The sequence below is a fragment of the Glossina fuscipes genome, unplaced genomic scaffold (genome assembly GCF_014805625.2).
Source record: "Glossina fuscipes isolate IAEA_lab_2018 unplaced genomic scaffold, Yale_Gfus_2 0, whole genome shotgun sequence".
Taxonomy (NCBI): Eukaryota; Metazoa; Arthropoda; class Insecta; order Diptera; family Glossinidae; genus Glossina; species Glossina fuscipes.
Genome location: NW_023998414.1, coordinates 15,155,198 through 15,176,611, shown reverse-complemented (window position 1 = coordinate 15,176,611; position 21,414 = coordinate 15,155,198). Strand labels below are relative to the sequence as shown.

General features: G+C 34.5%; 2 protein-coding genes across 3 annotated transcripts in view; one reads left to right on the top strand and one right to left on the bottom strand.

Annotated features, from left to right (window-relative positions):
• The window catches only part of LOC119643578 (E3 ubiquitin-protein ligase HECW2-like), a 28,505-nt gene extending 21,277 nt beyond the window's left edge, over positions 1–7,228 (top strand). Inside the window, exons 2-4 of one of the 2 annotated variants that reach the window (XM_038043965.1) lie at positions 5,502–5,690; positions 5,763–5,900; positions 5,972–7,228. In XM_038043965.1, coding sequence (XP_037899893.1) covers positions 5,502–5,690; positions 5,763–5,900; positions 5,972–6,908 — 1,264 coding nt within the window. In that variant the 3' untranslated portion in view covers positions 6,909–7,228. The remainder of the gene's footprint in view (positions 1–5,501; positions 5,691–5,762; positions 5,901–5,971) is intronic. The other variant, XM_038043289.1, reaches the window with a different exon arrangement.
• A 4,060-nt stretch (positions 7,229–11,288) lies between these two features.
• On the bottom strand, positions 11,289–21,112 carry LOC119644845 (chromobox protein homolog 5). The gene is given in 4 exon segments (XM_038044606.1): positions 11,289–12,249; positions 12,252–12,562; positions 15,475–15,579; positions 21,025–21,112. Coding segments are annotated over 4 exon segments (726 nt in total). The 3' UTR covers positions 11,289–12,027.
• Positions 21,113–21,414: the final 302 nt, after the last annotated feature.

Genomic DNA, 21,414 nt, shown 5'->3' with positions numbered 1-21,414 from the left:
AAATTCTTTTAGGAAAAATTTTATTCAGGCAGGGGAGGTTTTCGATTTTCTCATAAAACTTCTTTTCAATTATTAATAGAGAAGAAGACATAAGCAGTGCCCGCATCATTTCGCTAAGCCATCTGTTGAAAAATTCAATTTCATTGCAATGGAATTCTTCGGAGTGCCATTAAATGTAATTTATTTTTAATTTCTCTTAGCAAATAAAAAAGAATTAGTCAAATAAAAAGGGCAGAACATTGCTGAAGATGTAACAGCAACAGACTGGTAAGCCGTGTACTCGCACTTTAACGCGAGTTTTCAATATCTACTATCTCGCACATATTTTCGTTACTGTTGATAGGCTGATGAAGCTTTTGGGGAAATTTCGCACCAACACCAGACGCATATCATAGATTATTGGTGACTCGAGATACCTGTCTCAAGTCTCCAAACTGTCATCAGTGCGGCTGTAAAGACTTAGATCTTTTTCCTTATTTTCGCAATTGCAAAATTTTTATCGTTAAACGACCGAGAAGGGTATGCTCTACGCAGACATATTTTTATGCGATTGCAATGACCTTGGGAACGTCATACCACTGCAATCACAAAGTAATAAAAGATAGGCTTATTAGGTTCATGATGAGTGCCTTCCGTCGAGCCCAACTCTTAAAGACGAACATTATTTGAATGTTATGCGTGCATGGAGAAGCTATTCAGCAAAATTATAAGCAAACAGCTCCTGGGTTTCGCATTGCATTATTTTGTTTTGAATCAAGTTTTTGTCAAGTTCTTCATTCAAATACAAATAAATACTAATCATACCATTATCAATATTTTTAAAATAGCCGTCTGGTTGTCTCATCGCGCATCGTGGCATTTTAGTAAAAGTCTTGGCATAGAGACGACTTTTCCTATTAAAAGTGTTTTGGATCCGATAATTTTCACGACCACTAACCATCTATTTTGAAAACATCATTATACGAAACCAAAATCGTAAAAAAATTGATATGGAAAATTTGATTCGGATCGGCCGACGTCCTGAAACCGCTCTTATATAATAACCATTTCTACGAAATGTAAGCCTTTATATGAAAAAACGGTCCAATTATTAAGATTTTAGAATGCAAATTGGTACGTAGTAGTAGCGCGACACAAAAATCAACTTTAACAAAATTGAATTAATGCACATTTATTTTTTTGCACCCGGCCGAGTAAAAGAGGTTTGATGAAAAAAAGTACGGCCCTGAAAGTGAAATGTATTTCTCCATAATAGTAATTTCACATAGGAACTAATCGCGTCATATTTGGATTGTAAGTAAGTTTTATTAGTCGGTGGGGTCACCTTATAGCAGGGTACTCTCGAAAAATAAGCCCTTGTGTGACAAGAAAATCTAATTTTTAGTACTTTAAGGGGGAAATAGGTGGGGCAGTAATAATAAAACCCATTAACTGCACGATTCATTTTCATACATTTAGACCAAATCAGTTCCGGTCCTGAGCCTTTTTCATACATGTGCCGCTCCCATTACACGAACGCTTGTGGATGGAAACAATATACAATTGTTCATTTGTTACCACGGAAATGTTAACTCAAGCTATTGGCACTTCTCATAATTACTGCATAAAATTTGTTTAATGAAATCTTAGAATTTATAATAAAACAAAGCTTTGATTTTTGTTTTTTAATGAGCAAAAAAAAAAAAAAAAAGACAAAAGTATAGAAACGAAAGCATCTAATTTCTGTATTCGAAAAAATATATCATAGATCAAATTAAGGAGCTTTCGTTTAATTTTATAAACAACTTACTCCTGATGGTGTGTGTACTCGAAGATATTAATACTTTATACACTTTGTATAGGTTAGTTGCTCGTACAATGGCCAATGGGTTTTTTCCAATGCGTGAAAGTGTTTTAAGCGACAAAACTTAAGAGACTCTTCTACGAGGAGTGGAGAAGAGTTTGTGTGCAATAGCTTTCAAATCTATACTCAATTCTTACACCATTTTATCTTTGATGCCCTTTGGTGCTATCATATCATAATTGATCAATTTGTCAATTACTTTTTCAAGCACGAGCTTTGTGCTCCTAGTTGCCCATTTTGCCCTCTTCTGCAGAAAGCCTTTTTGATTTTCGGCATATTTGTGGTCCAGTGGATCGTAATCGATGTCCGTAGAAACTTAACTTACCATCGATCAAATGATCGGGTGATTGATGAATTTGCACATCTTGGCAACCGGGTCTCGCGAATGAAATGAAATAGCCCCAATTTGTGCATTTTTTATGGAGCAGAGCGTAACAAGTGCAGCTTTGAACTCTTCTCTCTATTGATTACCCATCAGCTTCGAATTTCCAAAAAACATTTACAAGCTCCAAAAGGACGATGTGAGTTTTAAACTTTCCGCCACACCTACGATGTCGGCGATATAATACCCTACGTCATTGAAAAGATAGGCTTGTAATGGATGTATTCAAATTGGGATCGAGCAAAAGAAAACGCTTAAACAACACTTAAGATTATGCATCTTTTCGACGCGTTAACATTTTTAAAGTTAAACAGCAAAGTTTCTCAGGCCTTTTCTCGCCACATCACAAATCCATTGAAATTTATGAGCGATTGGGAGCAACACTCTTCCGAAAGGCCTCATAGTAAAAGTTGAAAGGAGGGTGAAACCGTTTCATCGTTGCGTAATATAGCTTCATAGAGCATGCTTTCAATTCCCATGAAAATGTAAATTTTATTTTGCGGGGAAACAACGTATGTGCCCACTAGTGCGCGCAATACATTATTGGACGGCAAGATTATTTGGCGGCAAGAGGTTCATCGTTCACAATTCGACAACGAAAGTCGTGATGATGTGTTTTTTGATTACACTACAGATTCGCACAAGAAATTAACGGACAGCCTCCAAGAGTCGAATGAAAATGGTGCTGATGAAGCAGGTAGGGTAGCTAGGTATCTGCTGGCGGCCTTGCCCGATTATAAAGCCGCTCCATTTCATTTTTCTTTTTTGCTTTTTTTCAAACCGCTGTGCGCTGCAAAGACCTATAAATTGCGGTGTTGCCATTTTTCGAAATATATATTTTAACGTATTTTTTTTTCGAGCAAATTTTATGTAGAAGTATTAAAAATCGCACAGTTATAGGAGAAATGAGCGCAAAGGTGTATGCGCCGCAATCAGAAAAGCAAACGAAGAGATGTGCTTAAATTGGGTCAGAAAATGATGATGTGGAGGTTATTTCGAACCTTTTTGGGCATTGCAAGCATCCGCAAAAACTTACGGTCACGTACCGCCTCAGGGAAAATAAAAATAATTTTTATGCTCTTTATGCTCATACACTTGCCTAGAAAGATTTGCTTCAAAGAGAACGAAGCTTTTTCGATTATAAAGCTATTCTTTCTTATGGAACGAATATCGTGTGTGCTAAAGAAAAGAAAACATGAATTAATAAAGTTGTTGATCTAATGATGTGTGATCGTCGATATTCTAACATATAGCTTATTGTTTAACTTGAATATTTCTTTAGGACTTACGTTATTAATGGGTCATTAAGTAAACGAGTTCAAGGTGGTATAAAGTAATTACAAAATAATAACATCACTAATTTTGTATTCCAAAGTTTATTTGCATCAAAAACACCAAAAAAAAAAAAAAAAAATAAATAAATAAATAAAAAAAGAAACAAACGAGAGAGAGTGAGAATAATTTCTTCCATCTTTTGCATAAAGTTCGTTTTAGTTAAGAATTAAAAGTAATTTAGAAAAATTAATCATATTTTTAGATAAGTTATTCTAGAGAGTTTTTAGAGATGTTTTCATATGAACTTACAGAACTTTGCAACAAATCATACATCATATCATACATACTGACATCCTAGTCATCTGGCTAACGTTACTCTCAAGGGCTTTTGTGCCTTTTTTATAGAATATGGGACATGTTAGGCCCTTTTTGGGATTCAATAACTTAGATATGCCCTATGGATTTAACATGAAACAGTCGCCACAAATGTCCAGTCCTTGCGTTCAATATGCTTAATATCGTGTACAACCGCAACATTTCCATTAGTCATGGACACGCAAAGTGCGTGCGCTATTTTGAATGTATTATTCCAATGATCGCTTATCGAAACGGTTATTTCAGTCATTATCAACGCTTGACATATATGCAATAACAATTTCGCACTGTATGTGCGATTAAAAAAATGATAAATTAGGTAAATAAATATGTCGTAAATAGCGTTAAAAACTTAAAAACAATCTCAAATTGATGCTTCAAGCTAAACGTAAAGCTAGAAACTGTTAGTGGAACGATTTCTAAATATCAAAAATTGAAATCTTGTCACCGTATAAATGCTGACTTTTAGTCGGAGAGTTTACATGGGAGGCGCCGTTCAGTGAATGGTCCTATCTCGTTTAAACTTCACTAATTTTCACTTAGAATAGTTGAAATACAACAGTATTTCATCATCGATTTTATGGTCGAGGAATGTAAAAATGCAACGTTTTTTTCATATAACGAATTTCCCAAAACAAGTCTTTATATGAAAAATGATCGCAAAAATGATTCGATCCAACCGAATTTCAATAGCGATTGTCTTTGGGCCGAAAGACATCATGGCTGCACTAAATATCAAAGTATTTTAAAAAGTTCGATCCCTATACATAGACGGAGAGTAGATGTACCTACGCCGATTAATTGATGTGATAAAGGTGGACAATCTATCGTAAACCCTTCCGACTACACTTATTATCACGAATGCTATGGAGTACAAATATGTCTTAGAGACCCTGTCAAGCATACACATCTTTCAACGGATTAAATTCCGCGTTAGCGAACATATCCGTAATAACCAAATATTCGTCGAAAAAGAAAAATTTTCATATGTATTTGTTAAAATTATATTATGCACAGCATTGTATGTGATAAATGTTATGTATCATAACAAAAAATAAATTAAAAAAAAAATTCTTTGAAATGTGGCAGGAAGAGGAATATAGCCTACCTATTTGTACCTGTAGCTCGTTCGTCCAAATGATCTATGGACATGTCTGCCTACCTAGTTGTGTTTGAATCGGAGTGAATTTGAGTGAAGTTGAAAGTTCCAACGAAGAAATGGCGAACCGGGTGCACTTTGATACCTGTGCTTCATTCGTGAAAGTCAGCTAGCCCCATGTCTGTCTGTGTGTTGATTTACGTTACAAGCACTGTAACGAACTAATCGTATTTATTCACCTTAAATAGTGAAAAAGAAAAGGGGAAAAAATGCTTTCAATTAATAGCATTCAACAATGGCTCTGTTCTTATGTTTATTGACCTATTTCTCTAATAGTTTTATTCGTTCGTGCACTTGTACGCATAAAGCGAGACATATGACTTAAGCGATATTTGCATTGAATTATAATTCAACTTAATATGATATCATAACTGTGTCATGTCATCATTAGTTCATTCATCATTTGATACATTCGTCCATACTTTTTAAATTATTTTTTTTTTCTTTTTTAATTTTTGTTTTTGCAGCCTCTTCGAGCAAGAGATCATGAGCTATGTTCCTATTGAAGAACGTAGTCCTCAGGGTTCACCTGTGCTGAATTCACGAATGCCTCAACGGGCACCGCCCCCTTTTCGTCGTGATTTTGAAGCTAAACTACGCAGTTTCTACAGAAAACTGGAATCGAAAGGTTACGGCCAGGGACCACATAAGTTAAAGTATGTGCAATGGTTTATACGATTGTGTTATTATTGGTCTTGCAATCTTTGCAACATTTTTAATTGCTTCAGATTACAAATACGTCGCACTCATCTATTGGAAGATGCGTTCCGTCGCATTATGTCAGCCAACAAGAAAGATTTGCAGCGTGGCCGTTTAGCTGTTTTATGGGACTCTGAAGAGGGCTTGGATTATGGAGGACCATCCAGGTATTTTGCGAACGAAGATTAATTTCAAAAATCATTTTACCTTCTTTCCCCCCCTGCATGTTTTTATGCAGAGAATTTTTCTTTTTGCTTTCACGGGAACTTTTTAATCCTTACTATGGTCTCTTCGAGTATTCGGCCAACGATACTTACACAGTACAGGTGTCACCTTTGTCCGCCTTTGTTGATAACTGCCACGATTGGTTCCGATTTAGTGGCCGCGTATTGGGCTTAGCTCTAGTACACCAGTATCTGTTGGATGCATTTTTTACTCGCCCTTTTTACAAGGCTTTGTTAAGATTGCCAGTAGCTCTTAGCGATTTAGAGTCACTGGATAATGAATTTCATCAGTCGCTGCAGTGGATACGTGATAACGACATAAACACAGGCGTAGACTTGGGCCTAACATTTTGTGTCACCGAAGAGTTGCTTGGTCGTGTAGTAGAACGTGAACTGAAAGCGGGTGGCAAAAATATCACAGTCAATGAAAAGAATAAAAGAGAATATTTAGATCGGATGATTAAGTGGCGGTTGGAACGCGGCGTACAAGAACAAACGGAATCTTTAGTGCGTGGCTTCTATGAAGTCGTCGATTCACGTTTAGTAGCGGTCTTTGACGCCCGGGAACTTGAACTAGTTATAGCGGGTACCGCCGAAATCGACATAAACGATTGGCGATTGAATACAGAATATCGTTCTGGTTATCACGATAATCATCAGGTTATCATATGGTTCTGGCAGGTTATTGAAAAGTTCACCAACGAGCAAAGGCTACGTTTACTGCAATTCGTCACTGGTACTTCCAGTATACCATATGAAGGCTTTTCAGCTCTTCGAGGCTCCACTGGGCCGCGACGTTTTTGCGTTGAGAAATGGGGTAAGCCAAACGCTTTACCACGCGCTCACACTTGCTTTAATCGCTTAGACTTGCCGCCCTATCCGACACCCGAATTGTTATACGAAAAATTATTGCTGGCCGTGGAAGAAACCAACACATTTGGTATAGAGTAAAAGAGTGAATAAGTTTATGTTTACGTGATATTTTTTTCTTAGAATTTATTTGAAACGTGTGTAGTTTAGTTAACCTGAAAAAGCTTTTATGTGTCTTTTTTAAATCTGTAGTCAAACATTATTAATTAATCAACCGATAGTATAGTAATAGTTTTTTTTTTTTTTTTTTTTTTCTAATTTTTTAAAACAATCATAAAGCGTTGAGTTCCAACACAATCTTGTCAGTTGCTTGAGCTTTAATCTATATATACTTTTTCTATATTTTATTATTATAAGCAAACTACTACAGTATTTGAAAAATTTTATACAAGTGTTCAGGATTTTATAAATTTTAAAACTCATTTTTTGTAACATTTTATAACAACAAGTCTTCAAAAAAACTAGTCTTTTTTTTTTTTTTACCTGTACGCAGAAGATTTATCAGATGCTTTAAGAAATCCTTTTAAAAATTTGAAAAAGCCTCTTGAGCGTTTAAAGTATTTTGGAAGGTTGCTTTACTATTTCTACCTCTCTTTACGTCTTGTTCTCAGAGTTTTAATTGAACTCCAACTTGAGAGTTTTCTAAAATCCTGGATTTTACATTTTCATATGTACACCATATTGAAATATTTTTAAACAAACTTATTTTATATGTTAGTTATAAATAAAACACTTAAGTTATAGTTAGTTATAAAACACTCAAGGATTCACATATAGAAAACTGTATATATATATATTTTTTAAGTAAGTTTTGTATCCATAATCGGGAGATATACTCATTTGTTCGTTCCATCGTGCATCGAAATGCCTATCACAGACACTCTGCGACTTACATTACATACAAATTTAGTCTTCGTCATGCCGTCCTAAATTAGTATCGACTACGAAATCATGCTGTTCACCAGATTTTTAGTTTACTTAAAAAACAGAATTACTTTTGAAAAGAATTTCTATTTATGCAGTAAAAATAGTGCGATTTTAATCAAAAATGAATTGAATTAAAAGCTAAAGGAATGTGACGGCACTCGTTAGAAAACCCATACGAAGTTATATTTCTTTTCTTTCTAATATTCGCTTTTATTGAAGAGTGCAATGCAACACTAAGTTCTCATGTCTCGGTTGGTTTGCCAGTTCCACTTTTTTGTACTCAATACCTTTCTGGCTGACTATTTCCTCTAGCAAGAAAAAAACCAAAAAAAGGCAAACCTATCCTATCGTCAATGAACATTAAATAGAATCGATCGACTCCGCTTAATGCACATCTGACATGACCACGTATTTACTATTATTCTATGGAACGATATATTTTAAATTTTTCTCTTTGAGATGACATTTCGAAAATTTAATCAATTTGCAAACTTTCTCCTCCTTCCTCTCTTGTACATCGTATATTCGCTTCTTTTACATCGATAGATTTTCTCGAAGGTTTCCGTTGCCAATTATATGCTTTTTAATCATATCATGCCAGCTAAATGTTGTCATAAACTCATTTATGCCGATGATTTATGATGACATTTAAATTGAATTGTTTTATTCGCCAATTTCAATTTTTCATCCCGCAGAAGCGGCCGTTGAGGAGCATTTAATGGCGGCTTTGCACGGCCAAAGTGTTTTAGAGAGAATGCTTTTTTTTTTTGCGTACGATTTACACATGGAACAGCCTTTTTTCCGTGGTTCGTCGGACCTGCTTGGCAGAAGGTCTTTGACTTTAGGATGTATATTTTAAGTAGCTCCAAAACTTTTCTTCTTTTTACTTACTATAGGTATTTTTGTTGTCTATTTTATTTATTCTTTTTTCAATTTTATTGAACTTGTTGGCTGCTGAATTTCTTTTCGCAATTTTTGAAGTCATGCATTCTTCTCTTTTAATTGTATACGTATTAGTTATGAAACTTTTGTTCAGTTATTTCTTGTACTTGATTTATAGGCTGAAGTTGGTTGTTGGTTTTCGCCAACGACAGTATTAAAAACTCATGCGGCATTTTGATTGAAACGCGATGTCTTTACTTAACACGTTAAGGACGGCGCAGTTTTTCTTATTTCGCATAAGCATCCGCTTGTGAGCCACCCGTGGTACACGCCGTCCTTAACGTGTTAAATTTGTCATTCGATTTTTTATTAACAAGTTTTCAAGTGCTTTTTACGGGCGTTGTCGGCTCCTGTAGGTTCTCTACTTTGCGCATCCATTTAAGTCCCTTAAAATTATCTAAATAGTTTTAATTTTTTTAAATCGTTTTTTTTTTTAGTCATAAAATTGGAAAAATTTAATTTATCCGAGTCTAGTGCGGCAAACTTAGGAAATGCGCATTCAAGGAAAACGTGCTTAAGGTTTTAATTCTCAGGAAATCGAGAGGAATTCTGATTCGTATTATTGCAATGAGGGTTTCGAAATTTTGGTTTAGCAAGCTTGGAGGGAGGATATCTATGTTTTCTGTTTGGGAGCGGATTTCACTACTTTGGTGCGAGCAGTTAGGCTGCTCGTCATCTGCTATTATATTATATTGGCAATTTTGTAGTGTTTGGTGAATGTAAGTGTTATCAGAACCCCTCGAAGTAAGGTTAGATTGAGGAGAAGATGAAAGGGAAGGTAGAAGATAGGGATCTTCGCCAGAGGACGAAGATCTTGTTTGTTAATTATTCTTTTTTTTCTTTGTATTTCGAGGCAACTTAAAAGGGTTCAAGGGGGAAGCCAGCCTCCAAGAACCTGTAAGTCTGTCTCGTTAGTCGGCCAACATCGGAAAGTCTTCCCACCGATTAGATTGACGAAGAAGGTAACTTTTCTTCGTGCCAACCGCTCGACGGGAACAACGAGGATGTGAGAAATAGGCACATCTATGATCTCTCTACACGATACAGTTCGTCTAGTGGCTTTGAATATTTGCATGAGCACAACAGAATTAAGGCAGGACGATCTCACTCGTCAAATTACATTGGGTTGCTCAAAATGCCAGTAATGCGGCTCGTTGGCTGCGTATTCGTGATATATTTCAGCATTACCTAAAGAGTGTTTCAGTCAATAAAGCAACAACAATGCCGTCAAATCGGCCTTTAGTGTTGTCACTCTGTTACGTTTTCTAAAATATTATTACTACAGTTATTGCGTTTTTTTAATATTAAAATTACCGATGTTTTGCAAATGCAGATTTCTTCCAAAAAAGGGCTCGTTTAGATCTCCCTTATTGGTGGAATTGTCTCAATTGCAAAAATAAAGAAACAATGCTGAAATTTGACATAAACATTCCTTGGCCGATTAAGAAAGTAAGGGTTAAAATGACCTCAAGTTAGGTAAATAGCTTTGGTCGTTCAATTTTAGTTTTTGAATAAATACCACAAAGAATAATAATAATGTAGACTATATAATATTACATAAATAAAAGGTAATGATAAGTATAATAGCAATGTGAATTATGGAAATTCTCAGTTATTTTAGATTTGTTGCGCGATTTCAAAAACGCTGTCACCTTTCTGCTCTCTGTAAGCAGCTATTTACGGATCTGTTCCGCCATGATCGTTCTTCTCATTAATATTATATTTAATAGTCTCTTTATAAATTTGGCCGTGCTTGCAAAGTTCCTTTCAAAAGGTTGGTTGGTCCAACATTGAAAATTTTTTTAGAGTAATCTGGCGTTTAGCGTTGATATCTTTCGTTGTTCATCTGTTAGCTGCCGTCATTTTGAATGTGTCGACACATTTCGGATTGTGCAATCAGCGGTGATTGATTCGATATAAGTTTTCTACAACATTTAAGGACTTCTAAACAGCGATCGATGTCGTCAGCTCGCTTCAAGCCCAAACAATCTCTTTATATTTTACGTTAACTCGGATCAGATCACTTTTTTGATCACTTCGTTTATAACACCTTATTTTGAGAAGTGGTATAGGGTATTCAATGGCGGGCCGAGTCACAATGTACTGTTTTTTAATTGTTGCAGAATCTTCATGTTTACTCTCATTTATAAACTTTTTCTTCATCATTACTTGTTGTATTTTCCTGTCCCTTGATTGGTGTTTGATCAGATTCATCTTGCCCGGCTGTAAAAGTATTTGTTGTAATTTGAAGGCGCAAGGTGCTAAGGTTTACAAGGCCAAACGCATAAGGTCATAGGGAATGTGCCCTTCCCGCTTATGGCGGATTCTATTTGTTTGATTGCCTTGTGAAAAGGTTTACGCTTCAGGTTTTTCTCGGTGACTAGGCTGTCCTTGCATTCCAGTAGTTGGAACAAATCAAAAGTCTTTTGAATTTGTAAAGTGTCGTTAGCGAAATCGATGAATCAAAATATCTGCTTTTTTTGCAGACACCGGCACTTTGTTTTCGTTTGTCCTACAAAGAGGAAGAAGAAGTTTTTATTTTCAAATATTTTTCTTCATAATTTCAATTCAAATTTTCACCCTTCTATATTTCTATTTTTTTTGCATTCTTGACTCCTACATTTTTCATATTGCTACAATTTTGATTGAGATTTTTTCATTATTAATTGTGAAAGAGAAGAGTGTAGCTGTTTGAAATTAATTGAAATAAAATGAAACCGAAGAGAAGAGATAAGATTTATGGCATTCTGTTAGACGCTGCCTCAGCTGGATGTTGACAATAATTGTAAAAGAGAGAGGGAGCGAGCAAAGCCCCCTTCAGGAGAAATCATTACCCAAGCTTTATAAACTAAGACTTGAACTGATTCTAAAAAAATTTTTCGTCACGATTTCTAAAGTCTGATTATGATTTTAATAGGTTTAATGAAATATGCTTTAATTATGAAATTTCACTTTCATTTTCTTATCGTAGTAAATAATTTACAAGTAAACTAAAAAAATGAATGAAAAAATTATGAAACATCTCCTCCTTTTCTATTCATAATTAAATACAATGAAATACTTTGCTATCTTGTCATAGAATTCTTAAACTCAAAAATCTAAGCTTAAGCAATATATTATAGAAACGATTTCTTCGTTAGTTTAATAACTATGGATATGCAAAGAAAAGAAAAGAAAAGAAAAATTTAATTTTAGCTGTTTTGCATATGTCTGCAATTGTAGGTAATATTATTAAAATATTTTCACGAAAACTTTAAGAGACAAAGAGCTTGAAAATATATAAAGAATTTGAAAATATTATTCGTAGATTAAACCATCTTCAGGGAAACGTTCAATCATCCATATGAAGCTTGTTCCTTTTTGTGGGTTTTTCGTTCAGGTCTTTTTCTTGCGACTTTATGCGTTTCATAAACTTTTGTATGGCATAGGCACAAGTAAGATCATTTTCCGATTCCCAAGTATCATCTTTAGCAGCAAGGCCTTTCCAGCGTACACGAAATATACGACCACTTCTCGCCTCAGTATAATCTATAATTTTATCGACTGTTCGATTTGCATTCTGATCTTTTTTAGATTTGACTGAAAGGTTTGAGCGATTAATTTCGGCTTTTTTAAAGGTGCTTGACGATGCTTAGTCAAATTTAGTCGATATTTTCTTTTATACTTTTCTAGAATAATCGGGCAATTTAATGCGTACTCTGGCTCCCAGGTGTCATCGTCTTTACTATAACCTTTCCAACGCATAAGAAAATGGAAAACGCCACGAACCATTTTATGCCCTACAATCTCTTCAACTTCATATTCTTGGTCTTCTTCCGCTGACGTCTTTCTTTGTCTATCTTTGCCGCCATCTTTAATATTTATTTCTCACTTCCCGTCGTCCTCTCTATTGGCCATGCTCCTTTTACCTTGGTTTCCGCTATTCTTTAAAGCTGCTCTCTTCCTCCTATTAATAAATAATATATTTATATTATATTTGTTACCTGATTGGTTAGATATATATAGAGATTCATTTTTTTATTCTTATTAAATATATTATAATAAAATCATTTACTTGACAAGTTTCTTTTTGGCAAATTTTTTATAAAATAAAATTCTATTTAATTAGCTAAAAAAAAAAAAAAAAAACAACAACAGAAATTTAAAATAAAATATTTGAGTGTGTTTACTATGTATTAAAATATATTTATTTTATAATTAAAAGCTTATGAAAAACGAAATAAAACTTGAAATACATATATTTAAACGATATTTATTATACGAATATATACGTACATTGAAGAAGAAATGAACGTGGAATGACAAAATGACTAAAAAAAAATAAAAAAAACATTTCAAAAATTTTACAATTTGTCAACATTCGAAATAAATGAAATTGAAGATTAATAAAAACGATAAGAAGTTGAAAAGCTTTATTACTAATGGCTCGCATGGTGTAGTTTGTAACTTTTCAAAATATTGATTGCTTCGAATGCCGTCCACATCCTGCAGTGTTTAAATGAATGCAACATTTTGCGCTTGGATGCTCTTAATCACCATCCTACCATCAGCAGATATCATCGGAGATATATTATGTATTGTTTACTTAAGATATTTCCTCGATAACTAAGCATTCGAGAACGTTCCCTATTCCTATGGGAGTGGGGTGAGAAACGGCATAGCGAACGCGGAGAAAATGTTTTCAAAACTTCAAAAGCGATATGGATAGATGGCTTGTTTAAAGTTAATTTTAACATTCGTTTCGCATCAACACATAAATATCGATCATGGGAACTGATTCAAGGTGTATGTATTCTAAAACGATTTGAGCGTGTCCGTCTGTCCGTCGAAAACTGAGAACATCTCTGTTTTTCAAAAGGATTAAAAAACTGTTTGTTTTTGCTCATTACTCATAAACTGTAGCAGTTAAATCTACGACAATTTGAAAGCATATTCTATGGGCGATGCTATCGCAACTGTAAAAAAATGATAAACATTGACCACACTTAATCAATATTATAGCATATCAAAATTGAATCTTTCTTAAACTTCAACACCTTCAGAAGGCGCAGAAACAAGCTTCAAAAACCACACTTACCTATACTTTATATATATATTAGGCAATTGCGTGTTGTAACAAAAAGTAAAAATGACCATTTCTAATGAGCATTTTTATTATTACCACAAGCAGCAGCAACAACAACAACAACAAAATGAATGTAATAAACGTGTGACCCAAACTTGATCGCGATGGGTTAAATAGGGATTTTTCTTAGTTTACTATTACATCATAATTAGGATGTAATTCGCTAGTAGCTTTTTGAAACCCTGCATATAAATTTCCATCCGATATTCAAGAAATGCCCAAACTTCTAGGTTATTAACTATATATGGCGACAGCTATGTTTCATCTTCAAGTTTTGGGTTTCTTTGCTTTGCGATTGCGCGGTAGCTGCGACAAACAACAACGTGAAAGCTAAATAGTTTGCGTTTCGTGTTAGTATTGCTTCTGCAGAATTATCATTCGTTGTTTAAGGCTGCACCGATAAGGGAAAACAGCAAAATGACTTTCACACCAAATTGTGTACTTATAAACAGCTGAACCAAAACAAGGGTATATAAAATAATTTTTTTTTTCTTTGCTTTTCATTCCAATTATCTTCTAATCAATCCTGTCCTATTATATGGGGGCTCCCAAGCATATATATATAAGAAATAATTATAAAATAAATCGAAAATTGCATGTCGTAATTGTAGTCACACTGTGGATGTTGTGGTCCATTTGTGGATGGTATCGCATCGGTTGCCAAAGTTGTAGTTGGTTGCGCGACCAGTCACCACCACATACCATTTGTAATTTTTCATTTATTTTTTGTTTCATTAAAAATGCTTATTATTTCACTTTATTTCATTTTATTAAAAATCTTATTTACTTTTGCTATTGTTTATTGTTTGTATGGTTTTCTTGTTGATTGTCAAGATTGTCCCTTATTTTCTTTTTTTTTTCGAAATAAATATCGAATGTGAAAAGTCGTACATAATGCAAAAGCAAATGACTTTCAAGTTAAGTTGAAAAAACAATGCTTACCTTATGCGTGACGCGAGGCTGACGAACTATCAAAATAAAATGAACTGTGTGCATTTAATTATAAGCGAATATATCGAACATTGTGTTGCGCTGTCAAATGTGAATTTTTGACAAAATTTTAAAATTTCTGCGTGCGTTGTTTTTGATAAGCAAAACAGAGATGTATTTAGAGGCAACAAGAGAAAATCATATGGTTCATGTTTCAAATATAGTATGCTTTTAAAGTGGTCAGCTGCATCTTTATTAAAAAGAAGGAGGAAAAATTAAACTAAAGTATACACTGTTATCTGTTCTTTCGCTCTTATCATGTCCAGAAAAGTCTTTCTTATAAAAAATTTGTCGCTTTATTTATATTGCACTCTATTAATGTTTATCTAACAAGCGTTAGCCGTATGATTTTGCTGTGGCAATGAGCATAAATAAGCTTTGTGTTCAACCGATTTCCTGTTATGAATTTGCACCGTCGAAGCGATATGGAAATTGCATTAATTACAGTCAACACCTTGTGTTGCTTTTTCAGTAAATCTAATAATAGATTTTATTGTAAATCTCTCTATCAGTTTCAACAGAGTACTAACTGGTACAGAAACGTAAATAGAAGACTTACTAATGAAAGGTCATTAGAAATGTTTTGAAAATTTTCAAATCTTAACACAAATTCTATGAAAGCTTCTTCTTGTACTCTTATATCTACTATGCAAAACCTGTAACTTGTAGTATCTTGACTGTTAATTGCATTATGGTGTCGAAAGATATTATTGCTCATCTCATAATCGTTGTTAGGTGTAGCTGGAGGTAAAGCGGTAAGGCCGCCATCTTTTGCCGAATTCAATGACAAGATTTTATTTGCATTAAAAACCGTCTCCACCAACGTAAAATGTCTTTAACAGCAGCATTGATGTACAGCCTTGATTGGCGCGTAAAATATAAAATTCCTCAACATCGCTTTGAAATCATCTAAATTGTTTATCGAAATATAGTAATCGTCCTCATATTGCAACTTTCCGTGCATTCCATCAGAAACGTCTTCTTTTTATTTGCCGTTTTAACTGTGAAGTTAATCCACGCAATAAACTTCGAAGCGTCTTTACATCCCCTAAAAGCAATTGATCAAAGATACAACATACAAAATAATAAATATATGAGAAGCAGCACTTTAAATAATTGTCTTATTAGGCAATAAGTTTAGTGATTCAATAACTTCAAGAAATTACGTTATCGAGTTAAGTCCACTTACGTCCAAGAAGTATTTGAAGTCGTTGGTCTACAAAACTAAACTAGATTCTACTCATGCATGTTAAATTAAATCAGATTTATTGAACAAACACATGCTCGAACGTTGTCAGAAATGACGAATTTGTTTTTATTATGAAAAAAAAAATTAACTTTATAGCGTCACCATACGAACCGTTTCTAACTTATGATATTGTTCGATTAAAAATGATGACGGAATAAAATATTTAGTAGGAATTTCAAGCGGAATTCGAAGAACATTGAAGATCTTTTCATACCTTCAGTTGCTCCTCTATATGTAAATACCTTCAGTTGTTCTCCTGGTATATATTAGTGCGGCCTCTCCGATTGTTTCCTTCTCTTAAATGAGTTACGTGGAAATATTTTGTAAGGAGACAGATGTCGGTGTCATCTCCTGCATAACTTGCATCACATTATTGCACGCGCGAATGATTCTTCAATAGTGTTATCAAACATTTCGATATTAACGCATACAATACCTGTTTTCCTTACGCAATCACAAGGCTACACATATAAACATTATTATATTTTCTGGTTTACATTTAAAATAAATGAATTGAATTAACGTTTGCCGGCAACGGTTGATTGTTTGCAATATGACCAATCACCTGGCGTGAAAAGCATGCAATTATGCTGGTTAACGCGTACTTATTGACTGAGCTAATGCCTCGTCTGAATCAATCCTTCCAATATTTGGTATATCAGTACGTACTTGCATATATATGTATAAATGTTACATAGAAATAATCAAATGATTATGATAGAGTGGAGGAAGATTCACTCATAACTAAAATATAAACATGAAATGTTTTGTTTAGATTTGCTTGCAGCTTCTTGCAGCACCAATGGCCTCCTAAACTTAATTATATCAACTAAAGCTAAGACGCACCTTGGCTGGTTAGACTGTTAGATGTGACAGCTAATTGAAAATTAAATGACGATGCAAATTAAATGATCGTAATAGCCCGCTTCATCTTGCAAAGTAAGCTGAATTTCCATGCATTTTATATAGATAGGGAACGAAATTCCATCTAATAAAGAAAGCTATAAAGGTGGCGGACATAATTCGCTTTCGCTTTGAAGCAGCCCAGAAAGTCCATTTGCGAGCATCATCGATGGTTTGAGTGATCGAGAATCTAATTTGTTTCGGCTTAACGGACGGTGGAAACTGCGTTTGGTACAGGTTCTTGCTTTAATGGTATCATTTTTACAATGTACATGCATGTCGTTCACTACCATCATTTTTTATGCTATAAATATTGTCGGGTAATCACTGCTTGAGGTCTGGTGTCGAGCAGTTAATCGTTAAAATTTTCGCATATAATCCGAGCAAAATTAAGCAAAGTTCTTGATTTGTATGACATTGAACTAATCTAACGGGCTCACAGTATTTGGAAGCACTTACTAGAGTATCGAAATCTATCTCGTTTAATTGGGAGTGGAAATACGATTTTTTCAAGCTTTTTCCAAAAAAATCATAACTCTTCGCAAGAAAAGATAAGTAGATTAGAATGTTGGGCTGTTTTCATACGAGGCAAGCCTTACGTTTGGATACCATTTGAGTTATCATTTTAATGCCGACAACAGGAATTGCAGAGATTGAAACATCTGCCTCTCTGAGTAGCCATTGCAATTCTGGGAGCAAAAATACCGTGACATATTCCAAGCTTGTGCTCATTAATAATATAATCTTAAAATGGTTTAGGTAGTATTCAGACCATCTTTTAATAAAACTCAGACAACGTCGTGCTTTGCTGATAATAATTTGAATATGCAAGCCAAAGAACATTTTCCGGATCAATATTACCTTTGGGTTATTGATTGAAGTCGCAGTCTGAGCATCCAAGCATCTGAACGCAAATGAAATACGTTGAGCTTTTCCCCTTCGTTTTACTGAAGGCCACGCAAAAACACTCGTTTGTATTGGGAGCCACACCAATAGCCACTCCAAACCACTTCGAATGAAAAAGGTCCCTATCTTGAGTATGCATCTCTTGCGTAGTCTCATACTATCTCTCCCATACGTGTTATATAGATTCAATTGAATCCATTCAAAATCAATTCTTGCTATTTGCTGTTGCCCTTACGAACTTGGCTTGGGGCCTGCTTGTCTCTCGGCCTCCTTATGAAAATAGATTGCTTCTCTTATCCTTACCATCACTTGAGAAACGTAAACTTCTTCTTGGTGTTTCCATAGTTTTTGATGTTCTGATGTCAAAGGTCTCATCATTTCTCTTTGGCTGGATAATAACTTGGTTTCTTTCCAGATGATTATTTGTCCGAAAATATTCTCTATGGACAGAGCGGTTTGACAGTGAGGACAATGTTGTGAATTTTTAAGACACACCTTATGAAAGACATCATCACAAGTCGTTTTGTAAATATCCCTTTTGGCTCTGCCTGTTCCTCACATAAGAAATAGAAACTTTTCCGCTAAAAGTTAAAACTTCTTCACTACGACGCAATGATATAGATATCTAATAGAGCGCAGTATCCACGATGACAAAACAGGCACAAAAATTTCCGAGAAAGATTCGCGAACAGTAGGTAAAATTACCGTTATCATAATGGTATATGTATATATATATAAATGTGTGGAAGAATTTAAATGAAGTACTGAAGACAAAGTAAGATTTCCAGATCGTGACTGATTTATAGGATGATATGTATGATTGTGAACTGTGTTTTGGTGTTGTTGAAAGGTGTTGATTAGGTGGTAAAAAAAAAAGTGCATATACTGCTATGTTTAGGCTTAGTGCAATATAATACCAGAAGCAATAAATTACAATAAAGAAAAGCAAAATATGCAAGGTAAAAAAGTGCATTGACCGCATTGACTTGTCAGTCCTTAATCAAGAAGAGATAATCTATTTCCAAGGTGGGGTCTATTATATCAATTAAAAATTTGATATTCACTGATATAGAAAATTGTGGGGAAAATGTGTAGGCGTTTAATCCGAAATGTCAATGTTTAGAACAGTTGTACAAGAGAATCTAATATGCCATTGAGGCGGAGAGTATAAAATACTCTTATTTAGTTTAATGCATCAAGACTTAGCCAAGTCGTAAAGTAAAGCTAATACAATGCAATGAGCGAGCAAACAAGGCGTTAAAATTGGTAAGACATCTGTGGTAAGAAGAAAAAGAAGAATGATTTATGGGAACTGTAAAGATATATGTACATATTAAGATGGAAAAACCGCAGAGTTTACCGATTCAATCGCAAAAATAAAATCACAAATAATACCATAAATGCAGCGACCTCGCGTTGGAGTCAACAGAAATAGAACTAAAGCAAAGACTAAGCCAGCAGGCATAGCTTGCTGCCCGCAAAGTAGGCTCGGCTCGGAAACGAGAGTAGAGAATTTTTATAATGATAATGAAAAAAATATATATATATACGCGTAGACCTACTCTACCTACGCCAGTTAATATCTTTTACTAGCAATATTTGCATAGAAATCATTTAAAAGAAAATTGAAGAGAATATAAAGGAACAATGAATTTGTTTACAACAATTAATTAATTGTTAGGGGAAGGTAGATTGATGCTCCAATTAAAAGTTGCAATCAACAATGGTTAGGAAGTGAGCTCATTCTATAGTAGAAAGCTCGAAGATTTTCTATCTCTTCTTGTTAATATATTAAAAAATGAATTTTTAGTTTGGTATAACGAGCCTAAGAAATATTTTGCAATAAAACCTACTTGACCTACCCGACCTATCGCGAACTATGGTCGCGCCTGGACACAGCAGTAATAACAAAGTAATTGATTGAAAATACAAAGGAAAAAAAAAGAAAAAGTAATCCGCTTATCTATAACTTATTCTTTGTGAGTTGAACTTAGCTGTCGAGACTTAATATATCTTGCAAGATTTCTCTTCCGGTTAATTTGCTGTAAAAGAATTTATTTCGGCAATTAAAACGGTTACGCGCCTTGTTATTCTGTTTCACGCAATTGTGGATTAGTTTTCTCAAATTTATTTCTATTCGAATACTTACTGATTCAGCGTTTTTAGATTTTTGGTTATGTGCATACAGTTTGATTGAAACGTTTTCCTCTTCAAACTGTGCTTCGGAAATGTTTAAGTCAATTCCAAATTCTTTTGCAAACTTGTAGGCGATGTCATCGTGTTTTGGCTAATCGTAGAATGTTTACCACAAATACTACACAGTTACGCAGTTAAGTGAATGGACAGACGAATAGACGGACATGTTTAAGTGCATTCCAAATTTGCAACTCGCAAGGAATTTATATACTTTGCGGAGGTTTTCAAGTTAATTTCTGCGCGTTGTAAAGATATTGAAAAAAAATTAAATTTTGATACATTGTAATATTGGGTAGACATGGTCAATTACAACTGCTACAGCATCGTCCATAGAATAAGCGTTAAGATTGTTGTACATTTATCTGCTATGGTTTATGAGTAACGAGTAAAAAACCAATTATTTATTCCTTTTGAAAAACAGTGGGTTTCTCAGGTTACGTGGTGCTGTGAACGTGTCCTTCAACCGATTAGGCCCATTTTCAATACCAATCTGCGAGCAAGAATTTGCAAAGTTTCTGCCAGACTTGAAGTCGATAGCTTCATTTATGCGGCCGAGAGAATCTTTACAATAGATATTACACAGACGGGCAGACGGGCAGACGAACAGACGGACATACCGACATGCTGAAATCGATTTAGAACTTGATGCTGATCAAAGAATATGCATATGCTTTGTGGAGTCCCTGCTGATTCCTTCTGGGCAAACGGATTGCAAGCGCTTTGACAAAATAATTATACCTCTCATCCTTCGGCGATGGGTATAAAAATATATACAATAAACAGTTGATAATAAAAATTTTGTGTTTTTTGTGCAAATTTTTCATTGCACAATAGGCTTTATATATAGTTGAAAACAATGTGATAATAGACGTTCGTAGTAGGGAGTAAGAAGTAAGTAAGTAAGAAACCGAACCTGAAATTGAACGTGTATCTTTCGGGTTAGTCCCGAACGTCTTAACCATTAATCATTTCCACGTTTTCTAAATGGCTACTATTACGTTTAAAGGTGAAATTCGAATTGAGTTTCTCTTCTCCCAACCAAGGCATATTCCTTTCCCCATAACTCTTGCAATTATCAAAAACTCACCATAAATTTCCATGCCATAGAGTCTTATCTATCTAAAATTGCCGTTTACTGAAGAGAGAGAAAGTATTCCGTTGTTTTTTTTTTTTTTTTGTTTTTTATTTAGTTTTTAACATTTTCATAACATTTCAAATATTTCTTCCTCCAAAGCCCGGTCATAGATATAAAGTGTGTATTTTTATGTGTGTGTGTGTGTGTGTTTGTGTGTGTGTATATATGTGTGTTTCGTTTTTTTTTTAACATTATCATTGTAATTATGTTCCCG